At 50.0% G+C, this 21,970-nt stretch overlaps 1 protein-coding gene across 2 annotated transcripts in view; it reads left to right on the top strand.

Moving 5' to 3' along the window:
- The window catches only part of Anxa6 (annexin A6), a 55,751-nt gene that overhangs the window by 12,602 nt on the left and 21,179 nt on the right, over positions 1 to 21,970 (top strand). For both annotated transcript variants that reach the window (XM_051168162.1, XM_051168161.1), the window contains exons 3-12: positions 8,717 to 8,807; positions 10,997 to 11,091; positions 11,787 to 11,900; positions 13,318 to 13,408; positions 14,500 to 14,579; positions 17,077 to 17,133; positions 17,754 to 17,847; positions 18,220 to 18,315; positions 19,224 to 19,282; positions 21,329 to 21,451. In XM_051168162.1, the coding sequence (XP_051024119.1) occupies positions 8,717 to 8,807; positions 10,997 to 11,091; positions 11,787 to 11,900; positions 13,318 to 13,408; positions 14,500 to 14,579; positions 17,077 to 17,133; positions 17,754 to 17,847; positions 18,220 to 18,315; positions 19,224 to 19,282; positions 21,329 to 21,451 (900 nt within the window). The remainder of the gene's footprint in view (positions 1 to 8,716; positions 8,808 to 10,996; positions 11,092 to 11,786; positions 11,901 to 13,317; positions 13,409 to 14,499; positions 14,580 to 17,076; positions 17,134 to 17,753; positions 17,848 to 18,219; positions 18,316 to 19,223; positions 19,283 to 21,328; positions 21,452 to 21,970) is intronic.

Below are 21,970 nucleotides of genomic sequence, written 5' to 3'. Positions count from 1 at the left end.
TCTTGTCAGAGCATGCCTGAGAAAGGGCCCAATTAGCTGCTCTTACCGTGCAAACCTGGCATTGGGAGGGGAGGATAAGCTGAGGGACCCCAGATGACCCCGCCTCTTGTCGCTTACTCCATCTCTAGAATGTCTCCATCTAGCCATAGAGCAGAGCTCCTACCCAGTGGCTGAACCCAATTTCCCTTCATCCATCCTTGTGATAGGACACCCAATGAGCCAGGCAGAGTCGCAGCTCGCAGAGAATAGCGTTTATGTGATGCAAGACAGATAGATCCTCAAAATAGCTCTTGCTCTGCTCCCCCACCCCCACCCCTGCCCCTGAGGAGCATGCTTGATCACGCAGCCTCTCTAATCAGACTGATCAGGATGAGTATTTGTAATTGTAGGCAGAGCTCCAGCACGGGAGCCTTTGCTGCTTCCCTCCTCCTGTGTGTGCAGAGGCAGGGAGCTGAGAGGCACCTCTGAATGACTCAAGCAAACCGGTCAGGCCGAAAGATGAGTGGAGCCAAGACTTGGGGTCCAGAGCTCTGGGCCAGGGCTCATAGACCCTCTGCAAGCAAGTTTCAGGGTGGCTGGGCCCGATGGGGACCCTCTTGTCCTGGTAAAAGTGGACACCCTTGCACCGTGCTTTAGTGGGACATGAAAGAGGTCTGGGCCAGCAGGAGGGGGCCCTTTGGGTTACGAAGTTTTGGGAAACAAGAGGGGTCTGCGGCAGACTGGCGGGATCAGAAGGACAGAACTGGGAATGCTGTGCAGCTGGGACGAAAGGTAGCCCTGGGGGCTTGGCGGGCAGCAGCCTCGGTAGGGAGAAGGTTGTGGAAGACAGCGCTGGGAAGGTGTGAAGAAGGAAGTTCCCAATCTTCCTAACACTGTGACCCCCCTTTAATTCAGCTCCTCATGCTATGTGACCCCAACCGTGACATTGTTTTCGTTGCTACTTCATAACTGTAATTTTGCTACTGTTATGAAATGTCATGTCACACACGCGCACACACACGCACAGCCACACACCTTGCAGATAGACACACAGCACACTGTTCACTCTCTTTGGGTTCCTTATATCACGATGACCGCTCCTTCCTTCCTGTCACCTTCCAAAGAGATGAGCTTGGGACCCAAAGGCAGGCTCTGTGGCATGTCTAGTAGTGAGGTTTGGGGTTGGAGTGCAATAATGAATATAAAAACACTTTGCAAGCTGGCCGTGGTAGTGCATGCCTGTAATCCCAGCACTAAGGGAGGGAGACAGAGGCAGGTGTGTCTCTGTGAGTTCAAGGCCAGCCTGGTCTACAAAGCAAGTTCCACAACAGCCAGGGCTGTTACACAGAAAAACCAGAATAATAATGATAATGATAATAATAATAATAGTAGTAGTAGCAGTAGCAGCAGCAGCAGTAATAATAATAATAATAATAATGATGATGATAACAATAGTTCCAGGACAGCCAAGGCTATTACACAGAGAAACAACAACAATAACATTAACAACAACAACAACTTTGCAGACAGAGAGAGAGTCCTGGACCCCAGCAGCTGCAGGATGAAGTGGGCTTTGGAGCTGGCTATGGTTACTCTCTGTGCCAGTCATCTGTCTGTCTAGGGGATGTTTGCCTGTGTTCTAAGGGAGGTCCAGGACACCTGTAGCAGCTGAGGTGGGGCCTCACAGGTCAGAGCCTGGGGGGGGGGGGCCTAGGCTACTCACCACCTGACAAGGGCCTGTTACATGTTTCAGGGTGGGACCTTGCAGGGCGGAGCCCAGGGAGTGGGAGGGGTGGGGGGGGCTAGGCTACTCACCACCTGACAAGGGCTTGTTAAATATTTCAGGGTGGGGCCTCACAAGGCAGAGCCTGGGGATGGGGCCTCACAGGGTGGAGCCCGGGGGGGGGGGTGGGGCCTAGGCTACTCACCACCTGACAAGGGCCTATTACATGTTTCATGGTGGAAAAGCTCTTTCTCCTCACTCCCTCCGTTCTGGGAGGATCCTGTCTGCAGAGGGTGTGACAGGCTGATTACAGGTGGCCTGGGCAGCTAGCTGCACAGGTGGCATTGAGGAATGCAGACTTCCCACAATGGGGCGAGTCATGACCTGTGGGAGCTCAGCCCAGGCCGTTCTGAGGGACTGTTTCTTTATGATAACGGCTGGGGCTAAGCCCCACTTTGTTTACAGTGCCCATGACCGTGTGACATCTTGGATCACAGGGCTGGCACGTAAGCCCCGAAAAGATTTCTGTCCTTGTGCAGAGCTACAGGATCCTCGCTTAGCTTGCCTCTCCGTGAACACTGCAGCCAGGCCTGTGTGGACCGTTAGCCATCCTTCCCCAGTGTCGCATTGACTGTTTCATCTTGATCCCAAACAGCACCATCCATGGTGGAAGAAGGGCAGAGATGAAACAACCACAGTAGGAAGGGAAACATGTCTGGCGCTCTGTCTTCTGTCCTGTAGCCTGGGCAGGTGCCCCTTGTCTCCTTACAGCCCCACTAAGCAGCTTTCAATTCTATGGTCGTAGAGACCTTGGGCATCTGACTGTGAACTTTCAGGAACCTTCTCAGAATCTCTCTTGGCACTTGTTGCCTCTGACATGTCTCCTACAACGACTAATCTCAGGTGTTGGCTTGATGAGATCTAGACCCAGCTAGGAAATGGTCCTCACTGTATGCCTATGGGAGGATTCTTCCTCTCTCCCTCTCTCTCCCATCCTCACCCCCATCTTAAAAATGAGACAGTGTCTTGCTATGTAGCTCTGGCTGGCCTGGAACTCACTGTTTAGACCAGGCTGACCTTTAACATATGGAAGTCTGCCTGCCTCTGCCTCCCAAGTGCTGGGCTTAAAGGGGTGTACCACCATACCCAGCTCTGGAGGATTATCTTTGTTTGTTTGTTTGGGGTTTTTTTGTTTTTTGTTTTGTTGTTTTTTTGAGACAGGGTTTCTCTGTGTAGCCCTGGCTGTCCTGGACTCACTCTGTAGACCACGCTGGCCTAGAAATCACAGAGATCCACCTGCCTCTACCTCCCATAGTGCTGGGAGTAAAGGTATGTGCTACCACCACCTGACTTGGAGGATTATCTTAATTAGGTTAATTGAGAGTAGGAAGACTTACCTGCTGTGGGCAGCTCCATTCCCTAGGCTGAGGTCTTAGACTGTATGAAAAGGAGAAAGTGAGCTAAGCACAAGCATTCATTGTTCTCTGCTTCTTGACTGTGGAAGCAAGCGGTGTGACCAGCTGCCACCCTAACTTCTCCGTCATGAAGGACCTCGCTCTTGAACCATGAGCCGAAGTAAGCCCCCTCTCCCTTAAGTTGCTTTCGTTCAAGGTATTTTATCACAGCAGCAGTCAAGTAAGGCATCCCTACTATTGACCTTGAGGCAGGCATCAGTTTGAAACTGCTGCTGCTGCTGCTTGAATGCTTCTAACCTACAGAGAGGATGGGTTACATAGTTAAACTTCCTGGAGGATGGAAAAAAAACAAAAAACAAAAACACAAACCCTGGAGAAAGTAGCCTGAGGAGCATCTCTGTTTAATGGACAGAGACAGCAATGCCAGGGGCAAAAGCTTTGCATTGCCCAGGCCCTGACTGAGGAGGCGTGCCCAAACCAGCCAGCTCTCAACCCCATCTTCTTTTTTTTATTATTAATTTATTCAGATTACATCTCAATTGTTATCTCCTTGCTTGTCTCCTCCCGTTCCCCCCTCCCTCTCTCTTTTACCCTATTCCCCTCCCCTAGGTCTGTGACAGAAGGGGACCTCCTCCCCCACCATATGGTCACAGCCTAGCAAGTCTCATGTTGGTAGCCTTCCTATTCTTTCTCTGAGTGCTACCAGGCCTCCCCACTAAGGGGAAGTGGTCAAATGTGGGGCACCAGAGTTCATGTCAGAGTAAGTCCCCGCTCTCCACACAACTGTGGAGAATGTCTCATCTCTTGGCTAGATCTGGATACTCACATAGTATATACTCACTTATAATTGGACACTAGCCCAACAGGGATATCCCCTGAAAGTCTTCACTTACCAGGAGATTGGGATAGATGCGGGGACCTCCTATTGGGACTCTAGGTGAGAGAAGTATGGGAGAATGGGGAAATAGAAGGATCCAGAGGGTCCTAGAAACCTACAAGAAGAACATCATGACAGGCAGATCTGGACCCAGGCGGGTCTGCTCAAACTACTGCACCAACCAAGGACAATACATGCAGTAAATAGTCAACCTTATCTTCTGCTTCATGCTCGCTGTATTCGTTATTGAGTTTAAAGGCTCTGGGCATCAGGTCCTAAGCACTGTAACCTGGGGTTCCTTTCCCAATGTTTTCACTGCACCCCAGGCCTCCACTATGTCTCCTCTGTGTGGTAATTTCCACAGCCTCTCTCCCCAGGGTGGAGGGCAGCTGTTACTCATCCTGTAGAACTCACAGGAAGTCAGGCATCATCTCCAGGAAGTCAGCTCTAATCTTCACAGCACTTATCCTCTGTAATCCACACATGTGTTTCTGAAGCAAACACTGAAGTGTGCCCAGATGTCCTAGGCCAATGGTTCTTCCTAATGCTGTGACCCTTTAGTACACTTCCTTGTGTTGTAGTGACCTCCAACCATGAAATCATTTCTGTTGCTACTTCATAACTGTAAATTTTGCTACTGTTATCAATTGTAATATAAACACACGATATGCAGGGTGTCTGATATACGACCCCTGTGAAAAGGTCATTCAATGGCCCCAAAGGGGTCGTGACCCATAGATTGAGAACCCTGTCCTAGGTCCCATCCTAGGGACTGAAAATATATCAGTGAGTAGGGTGAATGCAGTCCCAGCCTTCACAGGGTTTTTTCTCCAGCCCCTGTGCTGTACTTAACTGACTGGATTGTGGTCACATATGCTAATGTACATCTCCCTGCTGGACTGTGAGTTTTTTTAAGCAGGTCTGTGCTCTCAGCACTTAGCAGATTCTCAGTGAGAAATGGATGGGTGCATGCATGTGTGGGTAAATGGATGGATGGATGGGTGGGTGGATGGATGGGCGGGTGGATGGATGGGTGGGTGGATGGATGGGTGGGTGGATGGATGGGCGGGTGGATGGATGGGTGGGTGGATGGATATATGGGTAGGTTGGTGGGTAGATGGAATGGCAGATAGACAGATGGATAGGTATGTGGGCAGAACAGACAGATGGAAGGATAGAATGCAGCGTAAATAGACAGATAGGTAAACTGGTGGGTGGATATGCTAATGAATGACAGATGGATAAGTGGGTGGCTCTAGTTTCCCTAGAAATGAAAATCCATGTGAGAGAGGCCTTTGGGGTGTAGGCATGGTGGAGCACTGATGCCCGTTTGTAACTTGAAAGTGGGTTAGCCTAACACAGAGAGGTAGAGGTCTCTAATAGAAGCCAGCCCAGCAGGAAGGCAGCTGGTGCAGTCTTCAAGGACAGGCAGGTGGGTGTCACTAGCTGAGGAGGGAGCCCTAGGCTATGCGAAAGGTAACACCTTCTTCCCTTATGACCTGCCACACCATCATCCTGGCATCTGTCAGAGAGGGAGAAAGCTTGGCTCGCTAAAACCGGCCACCCGTTGCCTTCTCAATCAGGCCTCTGACATGCTGGCTGGTCACGTGTCACTGGTCCTCTCTGTTTTGGCTCTTCAGAATTTGAAGATACATTGCCTTCCTCTCCAAGTGAGCCCCAGGATCTGTGGCAAGGAGGCTGGGAGTGAGAGAGAGAGAGATGATGGATATGTGGGCCCAGGCATGTGGGGAGAAAGCATCATGGCAACTGCTGGCTTCCCTAGGCAGACCCCAGAGGACCTAGCTCCCAGGAAGATATTTCAAAGCTGGACACTCCAGCGCTGGTCCCAGCTACCCCTGTGCTGAGCAGTGGTGCGAGGAGTCCCTTTGAAGGAGTCAAACTGCCCTCCCCTGCCTGTGTCCTTCTTTAAAATTCTCCACATCAGGGGAAAATATCTTCTTTCAACTCAGTTACAGTTAAAGCCCTCTCTGGTCTCCATTGCTAAGTCTGTGCCGGGTGTGAGGATCCACTTCCTCCTATGCAGTCGTATCTTATTCATTACAGCACCTGTTCTGTGGAGTCAAGAATCAAAGAGCCAGATGTGATGTCACACGCTGTAATCCCAACACTCAGGTCGCCTGGCAGGTCCATCAGGAGTTCAAGGTCAGCCTTGGCTACATAGTGAGTTCAGGACCAGCCTTAGCTATACGAAACCTTATGTTTAAAAGAAAAAAAAAAATCAAATACCAACAAGCTCAAGAGGAAGGTTAGACTAAAAGTCTTTAAGACCCTTTGCAAAGCAGATACTCTGGTCCCTTCTGGCCCCCTTTTCTCCACCCTAGAAGCATTTTGTGGCATTGCTAAACCAGGATATATAGAGAAACATCACACGCTTAGGTAAAATTCTAGCAGAGTACTGCCTTTTTTTTCTGATAACAGGGACTTGAGGGCCTGCTCTGGTCAGTCTGTGAGCCATGCACAGACCAGGCCTGACACCGGACCTCAGGTCCCTGGATCAGATTATCCAGGGTGGCACTGTGCCAATGCAAATGTGGCAGGCTTCAGAAGGGCTGAAGAGACTGGAGGGAGGATAGGCGGGAGGTAGGGCCAGCATGCACCATCCCTTCCTGGTCTGTCATCTGGCCTGTTACCCTTTCCCTGCCCAGGGCTGAGATCGGGTTGCAGGGGATTCACGAATGGCGGGAAGAAGGCTGTGTCCCTTTCTGGTCACTCGCCTTTTGAGAGCTTTAAATAGCAGCCCTGCACCCACACACGCATACCTCTGAAGAGCCAGCTTCTGTGAGCAAAGGCAGAGGGCAGACAGATGTCTGGTTGGGTGGGTCCTGTGGTAGTAGCTAGCCATCAGGAGACATAGGACTATGGGAGGACTCCTGTTTTGCATCTCTATGTATCCTTGAAGGCACAATCTGGGGGCTCCTTGGCCTCCAGCTGCTCCTCCACCTTCAGCTGCTCCTCTACCCCCAGCTACTCCTCCACCTCCAGCTGCTCCTCCTCCTCCAGCTGCTCCTCCATCTACAGAACCTTTTCTAATCTCTTTGTGGAGCTGGTATCGGGTTTAGCTGTTTTTTTCTATCACTTGCCTCTCTCTTTAGACGTTTACTATATATGCCTTATCTCTGCCCCTGGGTGAGGGGCTCAATAAAATTAGGTCTTTGTTCTTCCTGAATCTTCAGCCTTTGGCCTAGGGCCTGGCACAGATTACATGCCATGTGCCTGCCCAGTGATGGCCCCTTGTGTATTCGAATTGCCCTGTGGTTCTCTCAGATCCCCTACTTCTCCATACTGTATGGCTGACCCACATCTGACTCTTCCATGAAGCAACCCATTGTGCATTCAGCTTAGATCTGATGTCTGAGGTCTCCTGGCTGTCTGCCCTCCTCTCCTGGCGTGCAAGGACCCTGCCAGCTTGTCCTTAGATGCCAGTTCACGGCTCAGTTTACTGGGCCCCCAGGACCACTGCTCTTCTTGGCATTGAACTTGAGAGTAACCCTGTGAGTTTTGTACAGCCAAGGACAGAGACAAACAGGGAAGAGGGCTGGGGTTTGTGGGTCTCCTTCTCCGGGTTCGGTTAACCTTGAACACTCCCACAGTTGTTAATATAATTTTAGTAATGGAGATGAAAAGCTTTGTAAACTGTAAAGTGCCATGAAAAACAGGAATGCTAGGGAGATGTCTCAGTAAAGTGCTTGTTATGTAAAACATTAGTTCAAGCTCCAGAATCTAGCTCCCCCACCCACCCACACCCCTGATAATAGCAGTGCAGGGGAGGCAGACACAGGTGGGTCCCTAGGGCTCGATGCTCAGGCCACCTATGATATGCGATCCCCAGGCCACCGAGAGACCCTGTCTCAAAAAGGAAGGTGGTGGTACATGTTTTTAACCCCAGTGGAGGCAAGCGGGTCTCTGTGACTTTGAGACAAGCTAGGTCTACACAGTGAGTTCCTGGACAGCCAGGGCTATGTAGAAAGACCCTGCATCAAGCTCAAAAACAAAAACAAAAATAAGATGATGAACGGTCTGGCAAGATCTCAGTGGGTAAAGATGCTCATTATACCAGTCTAAGACCCTGAGTTTATTCAGTGGAACCCACCTAAAGGAGGAAGGGGAGACCCTCAGACCTTCACATGTGCACCATGGCAGACACATGCCCACCTTCTCAATACACTAATAATAAACTTTAACCACTCTTAACAAAAAAAATAATAATAAAATAGGGCTGGGTATGATGGTGTATGCCTTTAATCCCAGCACTCAGGAGGCAAAAGCAGGGGGATCTCTGAAGTCAAGGCCAGCCTGGTCTGCATAGCAGTTCCAAGCCAACCAGGGCCACACAGTGAGACCCTACCTCAAAACAAACAAAACAAAAAACAAGGTAGATGACACCTCAAGAACACTTCTATGGTTGACCTCTGACCTCTGACCTCCATCGACCACACACTCCACCACACCACAGGTGGGGCTCTTAACACTTAGAGGGATCACTTCCAGCCTGCTACTCAGCCAGGCTTTTAACCTCTCCTGATGGTGCTAGGTGATGAAGGACTGCTAGCCTTGGCCAAGCAGCCTTTCCTTGGAATAATGGCTCAGGAAGTCCTGAAGAGTCAGCCACATCCTTCCCAAGCGACCTCAGTACTTGTTTTACCTCTGCAGCCAGGGTCCGGGTCAAAGGTCAAAACTTAACCTCTGCTTCTTTCCCTACAGGGTGCCATGTACCGAGGCTCCATCCATGACTTCCCAGACTTTGATGCAAATCAGGATGCCGAAGCTTTGTACACAGCCATGAAGGGCTTCGGTGGGTGTCGGGTAGCCAAAAGTGGGTCCTGAGTGGAGGGGGGTGCATGGATGATGGCCATGTGTGGTCTACCCTGGAGCCATTTGCTGTCACTCTATAACTTTTCCTAGAGAAGCGCAAAGAGACAGTGATCTACCCAGCCAGGGCACCAAGAACAAAACCAAGAAACCATTCCAGTTTGATGAGCCAGTGTGTTTATTGGGGTTACTTACAGGGGCATGAGTCACCCCCAAACAGCCACAAACTGTCATGGGTGACAACTCAGGAGAGCTGCGACCTTAGTGGCCTCTGCCCAGCTTGCAGGCGGACTCTCCTGCAGCCATTGTTACTGCTTTTACTGTCTTGGAGGAGAGGGGCATTATGGTCCAATATATGGTCCCTGAGCTTCTGAGCCTTGTAAATTTCATGAGCTTCTAAGTCTTAAGTGCCCTCCTCCTCCGTCCCCGAGAGATAGTCTCCTTTCCGCAGAACGCTACTCAACAGCTGTGGGTGCGGGAGGAGCCCGGGATGTCGCAACTTAAGGTCTGTTTTGTTTGAGTTGCTGGGGATTGTGCTAGATAAGTGCTCTGCTTCTGAGCTGTGTGACTAGCTTATTTATTTAATTGTTTTATACCTCTTTTTATATTTTATAGATTTACAATAAGATATGTCAAACCACTAAAGAGAGATAAAGATCACTAAAGCCTGGCCGGGTGTGGTGGCTCATGCCTTTAATCCCAGTACTCAGGAGGCAGAGGCAGGTGGATCTCTGTGAGTTCGAGGCCAGCCTGGTCTACAAAGTTAGTTCAGGACAGTTAGGGCTACAGAGAGAAACTTGTCCAGGGTTTAAGGATCAGGCCTAGTTAGCGTAGCTGGGAACCTTGGTCAGATGGCACCCTCCTGGTAACTCTCTTTATTCAAGGTGTCCACTGTGAAATTGTGTTTGTTGCTACCTTTGCTTGTCCGCAGTTGGAAGAACACTATGCTGGGTATTAAGGTATCTGGGTTTTTCCAAGTCAGGTGGTTTGTCAGCCCTCGTGAAAATTCCTACCTGTCTCTGTGTCTCAGAGAGCTCGATCAGGGAACCCTTGAGTGCAGGCACAGGCATCGTGAGTACAATGAGCCCTCTCCATGGGCACTTAGAGTTTCCTTCAGACCAGTAGTTCTCAACCATCCTAGTACTATGGCCCTTTAGAACGGTTCCTCATGCTGTGGTGACACCCCCCCCAACCATAAAACTGTTTTCTTTGCTACTTTATAACTGTAATTTGCTACTGTTATGAATTGTAACATAAATACCTGACATATGGTCCCTGTGTGGGTCACGACCCACAGGTTGAGAACCATTGCTCTCACCTCCTTGTTGAGTGCAGATTTCTGCTGAGTCCTGCAGGAGTCACAAGGACACAGCCATGGGGGGGATTCCTGGGTGCAGACTGAGTAGGGTGACAATGTGACTGAATGCAGTAGACTTGCATCCAGTTGAGGGAGAGACTTGAGTGGAAAGAGATTTATCACCTGCAGCAGGCAAGAAAGCCTGGCCATCATTTCCAAGCCAGCGATGTCCATGAACAAACCAAGCATGGAGACTTGAATGCAGGCCCGTACAGATCACATACCCATAGCCCCACTCCTGAGCACGCTCACAGTAGGAGCACGGTCCCAAGCATACTCACTTTGTTTGGTTTGGTTTGGTTTTGGTTTTTATTTTTTTGCTTTTTGTTTGTTTGATTTGGTTTGGTTTTGCTTTTTTTGAGACAGGGTTTCTCTGTGTAGCCTTGACTGTCCTGGACTCACTTTATAGACCAGGTTGGCCTCAAACTCAGAGTGATCCGCCTGTCTCTGCCTCCCAAGTGCTGGGATTAAAGACGTGCGCCACCACTGCCTGGCCCCAGTTTGTTTTGTACTTTATTTATTGTATATGAGTGTTTTATCTGCCAAAGAGGGCATCAGATCCCATTATAGATGGTCGTGAGCCACCATGTCATTGCTGGGAATTGAACTCAGAACCTCTGGAAGAGCAGGCAGTGCTCTTAACCACTGAGCCATCTCTCCAGCCCCAGCATACTCACTTTAAATGACCTCTGGGCATGCTCCTCTGCTTGCATCTTGGCGCTTTAGTGGAAGACAAACAAAAGGGCCACCATTTGAAGGCACTTAGGTACCGCCTTGTCTTAGTCACTAACAACAGGCACCCTCACCTCTTCCAGGCAGCGACAAGGAGTCCATCCTGGAGCTGATCACGTCCCGCAGCAACAAACAGAGGCAGGAGATCTGCCAGAGTTACAAGTCCCTCTACGGCAAGGTAAGCATGGTGGCCGGAGGGCCACTGAGGAAGGGACACTTTCTGCCCTGTTATTCAGGTCCCCCCGCCCCCCACACACACCCAGCATTCTTCTCCAGGCTCTGCCTGTGCATTGGCTCTTCTTCTGCCACTCTTACTTGTCCCTCATGAGTGCCTGGCGCTGGGCACTCTGGCAGGTGTTGGGCCTACACAGAGAAAGCAGACCTGTGCCGTGGCCACTCTCTATACTCCCAGATTCTGGGAGACACAGACAGTGGGACAGTCCATGGTAGGGGAAGGCAGTGCCGAGGGCTCGAACCTACATAGCCCACCGCATGACTTGGGGGTACCACTTGCTAGCAGCGTGACTTGGGGCAGGGACCTGAAGTCTCTAGCGCGGCGGTTCTCAACCTGTGGGCCGCGACCCCTCTGGCACCCCTCTGTCTCCAAAACCGGTTCCATTACGATTCATAGCAGTAGCAAAATGACAGTTATGGAGGAGCAACAAAATATAATTTTGTGGTTTGTGGGGGAGGGGGGGATCACCTCAACATGAGGAACTGTATCAAAGGGTCACAGCATTAGGAAGGCTGAGAACCACTGGTCTAAGCATCTTCGTTAAGGAGCAGGATTCCGCAAGATGACTAAGCCTTGGGCCGGGCAGAGAGAATGCTCACTTACCCCTTCTTCCTGCCATGGTGCTCCCCGACCCCCAGGACCTCATCGCAGACTTGAAGTACGAGTTGACAGGGAAGTTTGAGCGTCTGATAGTGAACCTGATGAGACCGCTCGCCTACTGCGACGCCAAAGAGATTAAAGACGCCGTCTCGGTGAGAAGCGCGGCCGTCAGCATGCACGAGAAAGCGGAGATGCGGAGACAGATGCTGTCCGGCATAACATAAGCTGAGAGTACAGTGAACGTTCACCATTGCCAGACCCCGGGCTTAAGACTGATACCCTAAGTCTCATAGTCTAAGAGGGACCAGGTTGAACCAAACGCCGGCAGAGGCTTAGGTGGGAAGGGGTGAGGAGGACATTGCAGGAGGGAGCTGCTTGTTCAGGTATGAGCAAGACTTACCTGCTTAAAGCAGAGGGGTGTGCTCTAGGAAGAGGGGCAAAATGCCCTTGATTAGATGCCTTAGGGCTGGTTTGTAATCACAGCACTGGGGAGTGGAGGCAGGAGGGTGGAAAGTGTGAGACCCCAGCCTTGGCTACAGGAAAGAAAAAAAAAAAAAAAAAAAAAAAAGCTAGGGATTAGGGCAGGAGGTGGCTCGGTGGGTAAGTGCGAGGACCTGAGTTCAAATCCTCCACACTCACGTAGAAGCCAGCACCTGTGATCCCAGTGTTTGTAGGGAGGAGGTACAGGTGATCTCCAGGGCAAACTGGTCAGTCAGTCTGACGAGATCAGCAAGCTCTGTATTTAGTGAGACACCCTGTTTGAAAAACTAAGGTGGAAAGCGATAAAAGAAGACTCCTGAAGTTGACCTCTGACCTCTGCACACACAAAGCCCCTGATTTAGGGTGTGTGGCTCAATGGTAGAATGCCTGCTCGCATGAGTGAAGCTCTGGGTTTCACCCCTAGCACCCTAAAAAATGTTTACAAAAGCCCTTGATTATACCTGGCACTTTCCAGCTTATAAAGTCTATGACCTCCCCACATATAGATTCATTCATGAATGGATGCGCTTGGCCATGTGAGAAGTTAGTTCCTTCTCAGTCTGCCTTAGAATTTGGCAGAGCAACAAAGAGCTTCCATTGTATAGATGAGAAAAACGTGGCCAGAAAGACGAAGTCATTGTTATTGTTGCTGCTGCCAGAGGTTTTATAAATGTTAATTTTTATTTATTTATTTATTTATTTATTTTGGTTTTTCGAGATGAGGTTTCTCTGTGTAGCCTTGGTTGTCCTGGATTTGTTTTGTAGACCAGGCTGGCCTAGAACTCACAGAAATCTGACTGCCCTGCCTCCCTGAGTGCTGGAAATCAAAGGCATGCACTACCACACCCGCCTACTAAGCCATATCTTTAGTCCCAAGATTTCTTAAGGAGAAGTCATGACAGCTGTGGTACAGGTGGGACCTGAACCCATGTCTTGAGTCTCAGTGTGGCATCTCCCAAATGATGCCTAAGTGCTGAGCCAAAGACACCCTAAGTGTAGGCGGTGTCGCAGTCCAGGCTGCTCTGGGGTCCCCTCGTGGCTAAGGGCTTCCCACTATGCCCTGCCCCACATGTTCCTTCTCTCCCACAGGGCATTGGCACAGATGAGAAGTGCCTCATTGAGATTTTGGCTTCCCGGACCAATGAGCAGATGCACCAACTGGTGGCTGCATACAAAGATGGTGAGATGGATGGGAAGGACACTCAGACTGCGAGGATAGAGACACCAAGACTGACTAGCCACCCACCTTCCTTCTGACCTGTCCGTTCCGCTAGTCACCTGTTATCCACCCACCCACCTATCCATTCCCAGCATTTCACTACCCGACCCATCTATCCATCATTCATCTGTCTTCTCATGCATCTATCCATCATCCATCCAACCATCATCCATCCACCATCTACCCACCCATCTACCTACCCTTCATCCCTCCATCCAACATCTATCTTCCAGTTCATATGGAAACTCACCTATCCATCTAGTCACCACTCATCTATCCATCTACTTGACCCTATCCATCTACCCATCCACCCACACATCCCTCTATCTGTCGTCCTTCTGTCTATCCTGTTCTGTGTGGCACAGTATGCAGGTTCTCAGGAGATGGTGGTAGATAAAAACAGTGTAGCCTGTGCTAGCTGGAACCTGTGGACTCATAAAATGATGATGAGTCTCAGAGAAAAATGATGATGACCACTCAGTGGTCAGATTTTACAAAGGAAATGAACAAGAACCAGACCTTCTCAAGAGAGAACCTGCCTTAGGAGAAAATGAGGAGCTTGTTGTATAGAGAATGGGGTAACAGGTGGTCCTTCCGGCAAAGGGAAACCTCCCGATGTGGAAGTGAGATAGGTGGCCCAGATGAGGCTGGAAAGTTAAGAGGTCAGGTTAGCATCATAGAGGGTTTTGTAGCCAAAAGAGAGGTGATGTTTTCCTCAGAGTCCAGTGACAAGTTGGTGTGGCAGTCAGATATGGACTCTATGGCAGGTGCCTTGCCACTGTGGAAAGAATAACCCTTTGTCCAGGAGAGGGCGATGGTACAATGGGGTGGTACAAGGGGACAGAAGTAGGGAGACTCCACTTCACTGTGTCACAGTGCCCACAGCTGTGAAGAAGCATGTGTCTTGCCACCACGGCAGCCATGCAGATTGGATGGGAGGTTTGTAACAGCAGCTAATCATACGGGTGGTGGGGACGTGGAACAAAAGACCTCCATTCTGGATCCTGGAGGCTTTAAGGGATGAGATTAGAGCCCCTATGTTATTTCCACAGCCTATGAGCGGGACCTGGAGTCTGACATCATCGGAGACACCTCTGGCCACTTCCAGAAGATGCTGGTGGTACTGCTCCAGGTGGGTCGGCGTGCAGTCTGAGGCCCATTTCCACAGCTCTCCCCATGTGAGCCACAGGCTTCTTACACTGCTTCTCAAACAAGTGGCTGAGGTGGACCTCGGACCTCTACGCCATGCACTCCACTGCCCTTCCACATGTGTTTTATCTTCTGGAGCCTGAGAGACAGCTCTGAAGCCTGGGCTCTGTCCATCCCTGTCCCAACATCCTGCTTTACACAGGCTTGTGGCCTGCAGAGACACACATGCCTCGCTCACAGCCTCCTTCCCCCTCCTCATGCACCCTGCCTCCCTTCTGGGACTTCTCCTCCTCCTCCTCCTCCTCCTCCTTCTCCTCCTCCTCCTCCTCTTCCTCCTCCTCTTCCTCCTCCTTCTTCCTTTGGCTTTTCAAGACAGGGCTTCTCTGTGTAGTCTTGGCTGTCCCGGACTCCCTTCATAGACCATGCTGGCCTCCACCTCACAGCAATCTGCCTCTTTCTGCCTCCTGAGTGCTAGGATCAAAGGTGTACACCACCACACCCAGCTCTGGGGCTACTTCTTCAGGCATGCATAGGGACTTGCCTGCCCTGCCCACCTCCAGCCAAGATCTGATCCTGTGATCTACCCAAGGGCCTCTAAAGAGGCCGTAAACTACACTACCTCGACTGAATACAGCCTGCTGTATTGGATGTTTTTCTTTCATTTTTCTACATCGTGCACTTGAAAAACACACAAAACAGCCAGACGTGGTGGTGTGTGCCTATAATGCCAGCAGTGGGTAGATGGAAACAAAAAGATGAATTCAAAGAGGCTATCTGGGACCTCAAAACACAAAACAGTGGGGCCTGCGAAGATGGCTCAGTGGTTAAGAGTGCTTGCTGTCTTCAAGAGGACCTGGGTTTGTTCCTCAGCACCCAAATGGAGTGGCTCACCACGGCCTGGAACTCCAGCTCCAGGGGATCTGACATGACAACCACTTCTGATCTCTGCATGAGGCTACACTCATGTGTACATACAGACATACAGTCGTAATTATATATATATGTAATTTACTTTTTTTTTTTTTTTTTTTGGTTGTTCATGACAGGGTTTCTCTGTGTAGCCTTGGCTGTCCTGGACTCGCTTTGTAGACCAGGCTGGCCTCGAACTCACAGCAATCTGCCTGCCTCTGCCTCCCGAGTGCTGGGATTAAAGGTGTGCGCCACCACACCCGGTTTGTAATTAACATCTTAAAGAACAACTGTATATTAACTGTCAATATTCAGAAGTAGAAAGATTCTATTCTGTGGTCAGATTTCTGGATTCCTTTGATGCATAAAACCTTTTTGCTACAGCAAGCCTGCAGAGGCTGGAGAGCATGTCACCATAACAGTCTACCCTCCGTGTTAACCAGCCAGGGAATTATCAGGATTGGGGAGGCATGACCTTTGCCCCCTTCTCAAAGTAACACGTTCTGGAGAGGACACTCTTGCCCTGCATCTTAGAGTCAAGAATGTCAGCTCCACATCTCAGAAGTAACAGCAATGTGGCACTGATTGTAGATATGTCAGCTCTGCCACAGTCCCCAGGAGAGTTGAAGGCTTTTTTTTTTTTTTTTAAGATTTATTTATTTATTTATTTATTTTATGTGTATGAGTGCTCTATCTGCATGTACACGTACAGGCCAGAACAGGGCATCAGATCACATTCTCGATCGTTGTGAGCCACCATGTGGTTGCTGAGAATTGAACTCAGGACCTCTGGAAGAGCAACCAGTGCTCTTAACCTCTGAGGCACCTCTCCAGCCCCCTAGTTGAAAGCTTTGAGTCCCTAAAGTACACAACATCAAAGGAAGAGGCCCTCCGCAGACCTGGCATTGGCAGGAGTAAAGGCCTGCATGGCCAGCCCAGTTCCCTTCAAGCACCTTCCTGTTGCTAAGCTACCTCTCTTGGGTGGGGCCCTGGGCTTGGGCACTACAATAAAAGAATCAGGAAGATTGGTATTTTACACTCAGGATCCAAGTCCCAAATCCACATGGGTAAATTCTTGGGTTAGGGGGAGCGGTAGACCCTAATGTTAGCATACGAATGTGCGTGCATTTCTTGTATGCCACGAATCCCAGCACTGGAGAGGTAGAGGCAGGGGGATTAGTGTACATTCTAGGCCACGCTGGTCAACATAGTGAGTCTGCTGGGTCAGCCGAGGCTACATAGTAAGACGCTGTACCATCTTTTACTCCTTGGGCTTTATTGTCATGAAGTGACCTGGAAAGTGCCAAGATCTGTGGCCTTGCCATCTAGGGCTCTGTTTTCAAAGTACTGGGCTTTTGTTTGCTGCCCTGGGATGGAGGTATCAGGAATCAAAAGGACTTTAGTCATTCCCAGTCCTCCTATTTGGTCAGAGAGAGGCTTCCTACGACTCTCGACAAAATTAACGCTGGGCATTTCTTCTGATTCAGTCACACTGCTTCCCCTACCCCCATCCCCACCCCCACCCCAGCTCCATACATTGGAACTACACATTCCCTTGCCTCTCCATCCAGGGAACCCGGGAGAATGATGATGTTGTGAGCGAGGACTTGGTCCAACAGGATGTCCAGGTAAATGGTGCTGATGGAGGTCTCCATGGCCGAGCTAAGAGCCTTATGGGAGGGGGAGGGGTCTTGGGTTTGGGTAGAGATGAAGATTTTTGTACCAAGCACTGGAAACACCTGATTCTCTCAGTGTGGTCTTCACAGGGCTTCCTTGGGACAAGAATTTAGGTATCAGAGGGGGTACACAGAGTGTGAAGTCTCAGAGTGTTCTGAGGTGAAATGGTGGTAAACCATTTGGGGTAAAACCAAGGCGGACAGTTTCTGAGGAGCAACTCTGCCCCCCTCTGCAGGTTGACCCTCTGACACCATCCCCCCCACACACACACCACACACACCACACCATACACACACACACACACACTCAATGGGAGCTTTGGAAAGGGAGGGAAGGAAGGAGCATCTATCTGACAGACCACAGGGGTATCTTTGGAAGAGAAGGGGATACGGGCAATAAAGGTTGAGTGGGAGGTTCCACAGAAAGGAAGATGGGAAGGTGCCAAGGTCAAGAGGTCACCGGGAACAGCTGTGTTCAAGATGGAGCTGTTGTTCCGAGTGGCTTAGACAGTGTGTCCTGTCTGCCCAGACCTGATCTTTCTGTTAAATCTCACTCACTTCTTCCTTCTCAGGACCTGTATGAGGCAGGGGAACTGAAATGGGGAACAGATGAGGCCCAGTTCATTTATATCTTGGGCAACCGGAGCAAACAGCACCTACGGTTGGGTGAGTTTCGGAAACCTGCAGTACCTCCTCAGGTGACACTGAGGACCCCTTTCTTTTTCCCTTTTCTGCTGATGGTGCACAGGAGCCACGCCATCTCCAAACTAAATGCTAGCCCTGTTGTGTGGGTTGTGTACTTGCTTACCTAAGTCATTATCCGGCCAGTACTAGCCATGTCTCAAGATAGAGTCCCGCACAGCACACATGACACAACTATGTGACCTCCCAGCCCCCCCCCAACCAAAGTACCAGCCCCAGCCTCCTGCTAGCATTTGATTCTTGGATATTGTGCTATCCATTTCAAAAGTCTCTGTTCCTTTGTTGTTGCCATGGCAACACTGGTAGATGTCATATCCGTCTGTCTGTCTCCCTCAGTGTTTGATGAGTATCTGAAGACCACGGGGAAGCCCATTGAAGCCAGTATCCGAGGGGAGCTGTCTGGAGACTTTGAGAAGCTGATGTTGGCCGTGGGTATGTCCTGGGGGCCACAAAGGAGTCTGGGATGTCATCCTAGAATTGAGGGGATAGGAAATGGATTCCATGGCACGGAGTTATATAGAAACAGGGTTAGAGGCTTGGTTGAGCAGCATGGCTGAGGCTAGAAGTGGGAAGGAAATCAGCCTTAGACACTGATGTCCTTGTCCTGTGTGACAAGGGTAGAAAATACCTACCTCGGGTTGGAATAAGGGTCACCAAAGACCTTGGAGGGTCTTTGCCAGGCACCATGCTGCATTAAGTCTTTAGAGGGCAGAAGCCTGCACCACCACTATCTCCACTTAGCAGAAGAAACTGGGTTGCATAGAGTGCGGGGCCCTTGTCAAGGAGTGGCTTTGCAATGCATCAGGGTTGCCTCGATAGTAAAGGAAGCCACAAGCTGATGAATCCAGACTCAAACTCAGGGCCTCTCGATCTTCCGCTGGAGCAAGTCACCCAGCCTAGTGGGGCCATGGTGGCCTCCTCTGGTAAATGGAGGTAGGAGAGTGTCCAGACTTTCCTGAGGTCTTGACTCGTCTGGTATTTTAAGAGTTAGCCTAGCAAGCCAGCCGGTGGTGGCGCACGCCTTTAATCCCAGCACTCGGGAGGCAGAGGCAGGCGGATGTCTGTGAGTTCGAGGCCAGCCTGGTCTACAAAGTGAGTCTAGGACAGCAAGGCTACACAGAGAAACTCTGTCTCGAACTCTAGCTGCCTCCCCCCCAAAAAAAAGAAAGAAAGAAAGAGAAAAGGGGAAAAAAAGCACTTCCCAGCAGACCCAAGGCTAGAAACAGAGGGAGGGAAGGAGAGAGCTAGACAGCTGGCTCGCCTTGGTCATGCCTTCCCTTTTCTGAGGTAATAGGGATAATTCTTCCTCTTCTCCCTTTTCCCTCCTGTTTTTTTCCCAGTGAAGTGCATCCGCAGTACCCCGGAATATTTTGCTGAAAGGCTATTCAAGGCCATGAAGGTATGGAGTGGGGTTAGTGGGAACCAGATTAAGGGAGGAAGCCGCTGCCTGCTCACTCAAGACTGTTGGGATTTTACCAAATCCTTGGTGGCCAGTGGCCAGAAGGAGCCTGTTCTGGTTTGATTGTTGTTGTTTGATAAAATACTCTAAGCCGGGATTGGAGGGGGAGCAAAATAACAAAAAAGACCAACACAACAACAACAAAGAAGACTCTGACCAAAAGCAACTTAATGGTTTCTTAGCCTATACTTGTAGGACACAGTCCATCACTGATGAAAGTTGGGGCAGGAACTAATGGTGGAAAGCTGCTTGCTAGCTTTCTTATATGGCCTAGAACCACCTGCATGGGAAATGGTGCTCCCACAGTGGACGGGGCCCTCCTACATCAGCCAACAATCAACCCCCACACATTAGTTAAGAGATGGCTATACTTTCAGAGGACCTGGGTTTGATTCCTAGCACCCACATGGCAACTCACACCATCTGTTCTAGGGGACCGTATGCACTCTTCCAACCTCCTCCATGGGCACTGGGCATGCGTGTGGTGCACAGACATACATGCAGGCAAAACACTCATACACATAAAATAAAAATAACTTGTATAAGGTAATAACTCCTAGATGTGCCCACAGGCCAGTCTGATCTAAACGATCCCTCACTGAGACCCCTTCACAGGTGAGTGTAGACTGTGTTGATAGGTAAAGCTAACCAGGGCAGAGCCCTTTTGAGATCAGCCTGGGGAGGATGCCCTGTGACCTCCAGAGCCTGGTCACACACTGCTGCCTGCCCCGCCTTTATGACCAGTGAGAGGGTTTAGTGGCAGCCTGCCCCTAATCCACCTCACGTGGGCTGGCAGCCCACACTTCAAAGAAAATAGTAATTAAAGCTAAGCGAAGTTGTGCGCACTTGCAATCCCACAGTTTGGGATGGTGGGGCAGAAGGATCAGTAGTTCAAGGTCACCCCGAACCTTGCCTCTAAAGCACAAAACCAGGCAGGCAGGTAAAGACGCTTGCCGACAAGCGCACTAACTTAATTCAGTCCTTGGGACCATCACGGTGGGAGGTAAAAACAGGCTGCCAACGGCTGTCCCTGACTTCCACACATTTTCCAAAGGTTTTATGAGTGGGAGAGGTGGCACAGTGGTTAGGAGCACTTGCTGTCTACCATAGGCCCTGAGTTCAGTTCTTAGTGCACCAATATAAGCTCACAGCTACCTATAACTCTAACCCAGGGGATCCCATGCTCTTTCTGGCCTCTGCAGTCCCCTACACACATACGGCATATATACAGGTAGATGGATAAATAAAACAACTCTTTTTTTTACATCTTTTTTTTTTGTTTCTTTATTATGTATACGGTGCATATCAGATCATATTATAGATGGTTGTGAGCCACCATGTGGTTGCTGGGAATTGAACTCAGGACCTCTGGAAGAGCAGTCGGTGCTCTTAACCACTGAGCCATCTCTCCAGCCCTAAAAGAACTCTTTAAAAGAGTTTAAGCCATAAAAATAAGTAACAAACCAGAATACTCCTACGCATATCAGACCACTTTAGAAAGCACGCTGGCTTCTGTCAGTAGTATTTCCACATTCACAATGCTGATCGTTAAAGCTAAGCAGGCAGCTGGCTTCCCTCTAGGTGAGCTACCAAGGACAGCGTTTCCCAGGCTTCCACTCATATGACACACACCTACCTGTGGCATTTCCATCAGAGTAAAGGGACATGTGCTACGAGAGATCCAAGAGCTCAGGCTGTCCCTGGGTAGAGTGGATGGTCAGACACTCCCCCTGCTCCGGTGCTATGGTGAGGTTAGACTGCTGAGGGAAGATGAGGATGGTCAACTGGGGCAACAATATATGAAGGGACAAGACTCGGGCTATGACAAGGCAAGGCACAGCAGAGATTTAAAGTGAAGGCCACCATCTGCCTTCTTTGTACCTGGCTTGAATTTTTTTTATTATGAAGATGCTATTCCCGCCCATATTGGTCTCTCTTGTCACCTAAGCTTCCAAGTGCTGTCTCTCATGCCCTCATGTCTCCCAGGGCCTGGGGACTCGAGACAACACCCTGATCCGCATCATGGTCTCAAGGAGCGAGCTGGATATGCTTGACATTCGGGAGATCTTCCGGACCAAGTATGAGAAATCACTGTATAGCATGATCAAGGTGAGCAGCCTTTGGAGGGGTGTGGAGGGGAGCAGAGAGCTTCCACCACCACCCAGGTCTTGGGAACCTCTACTCTTGGGTCTTGAACATTCCAGGAGCTCTTGCTTTAGAGGAGCTGGTGACAGGAGCAGCTAGAAAGCAAAGCGTGGAGGCTGGTGTGGTGGCTCAGCTGTTAAAGTGCCCTGGCTGTTCTTGCAGAGGACCCAGCCAGCACCCACATAGAGACTCACAACTATCTTTAATTCTAGTTCTAGGGGATCTAATACCCTCTTCTGCCTCCCCAGGCACTGCACCTACATGGTACATACACATACAAGCCTAAGTAAAAATAAATAAAACTTTTAAAAACTAAATAAAGAACTACCAGAGCTACACAGAGAAACCCTGTCTTGAAAAGCAAGTAGTAGTAGTAGTATTAATAAAAAGAATAAACTGGGCGTGGGGTACACGCCTTTAGTCCCAGCACTTGAGAGGCAGAGGCTGGCAGATTGCTGTGAGTTTGAGGCCAGCCTGGTCTAC

Source organism: Acomys russatus, chromosome 25, assembly GCF_903995435.1.
Source record: "Acomys russatus chromosome 25, mAcoRus1.1, whole genome shotgun sequence".
Classification (NCBI taxonomy): Eukaryota; Metazoa; Chordata; class Mammalia; order Rodentia; family Muridae; genus Acomys; species Acomys russatus.
The sequence above is the reverse complement of the archived record's forward strand: the minus strand, read 5'-3'. Positions and strand labels throughout refer to the sequence as shown.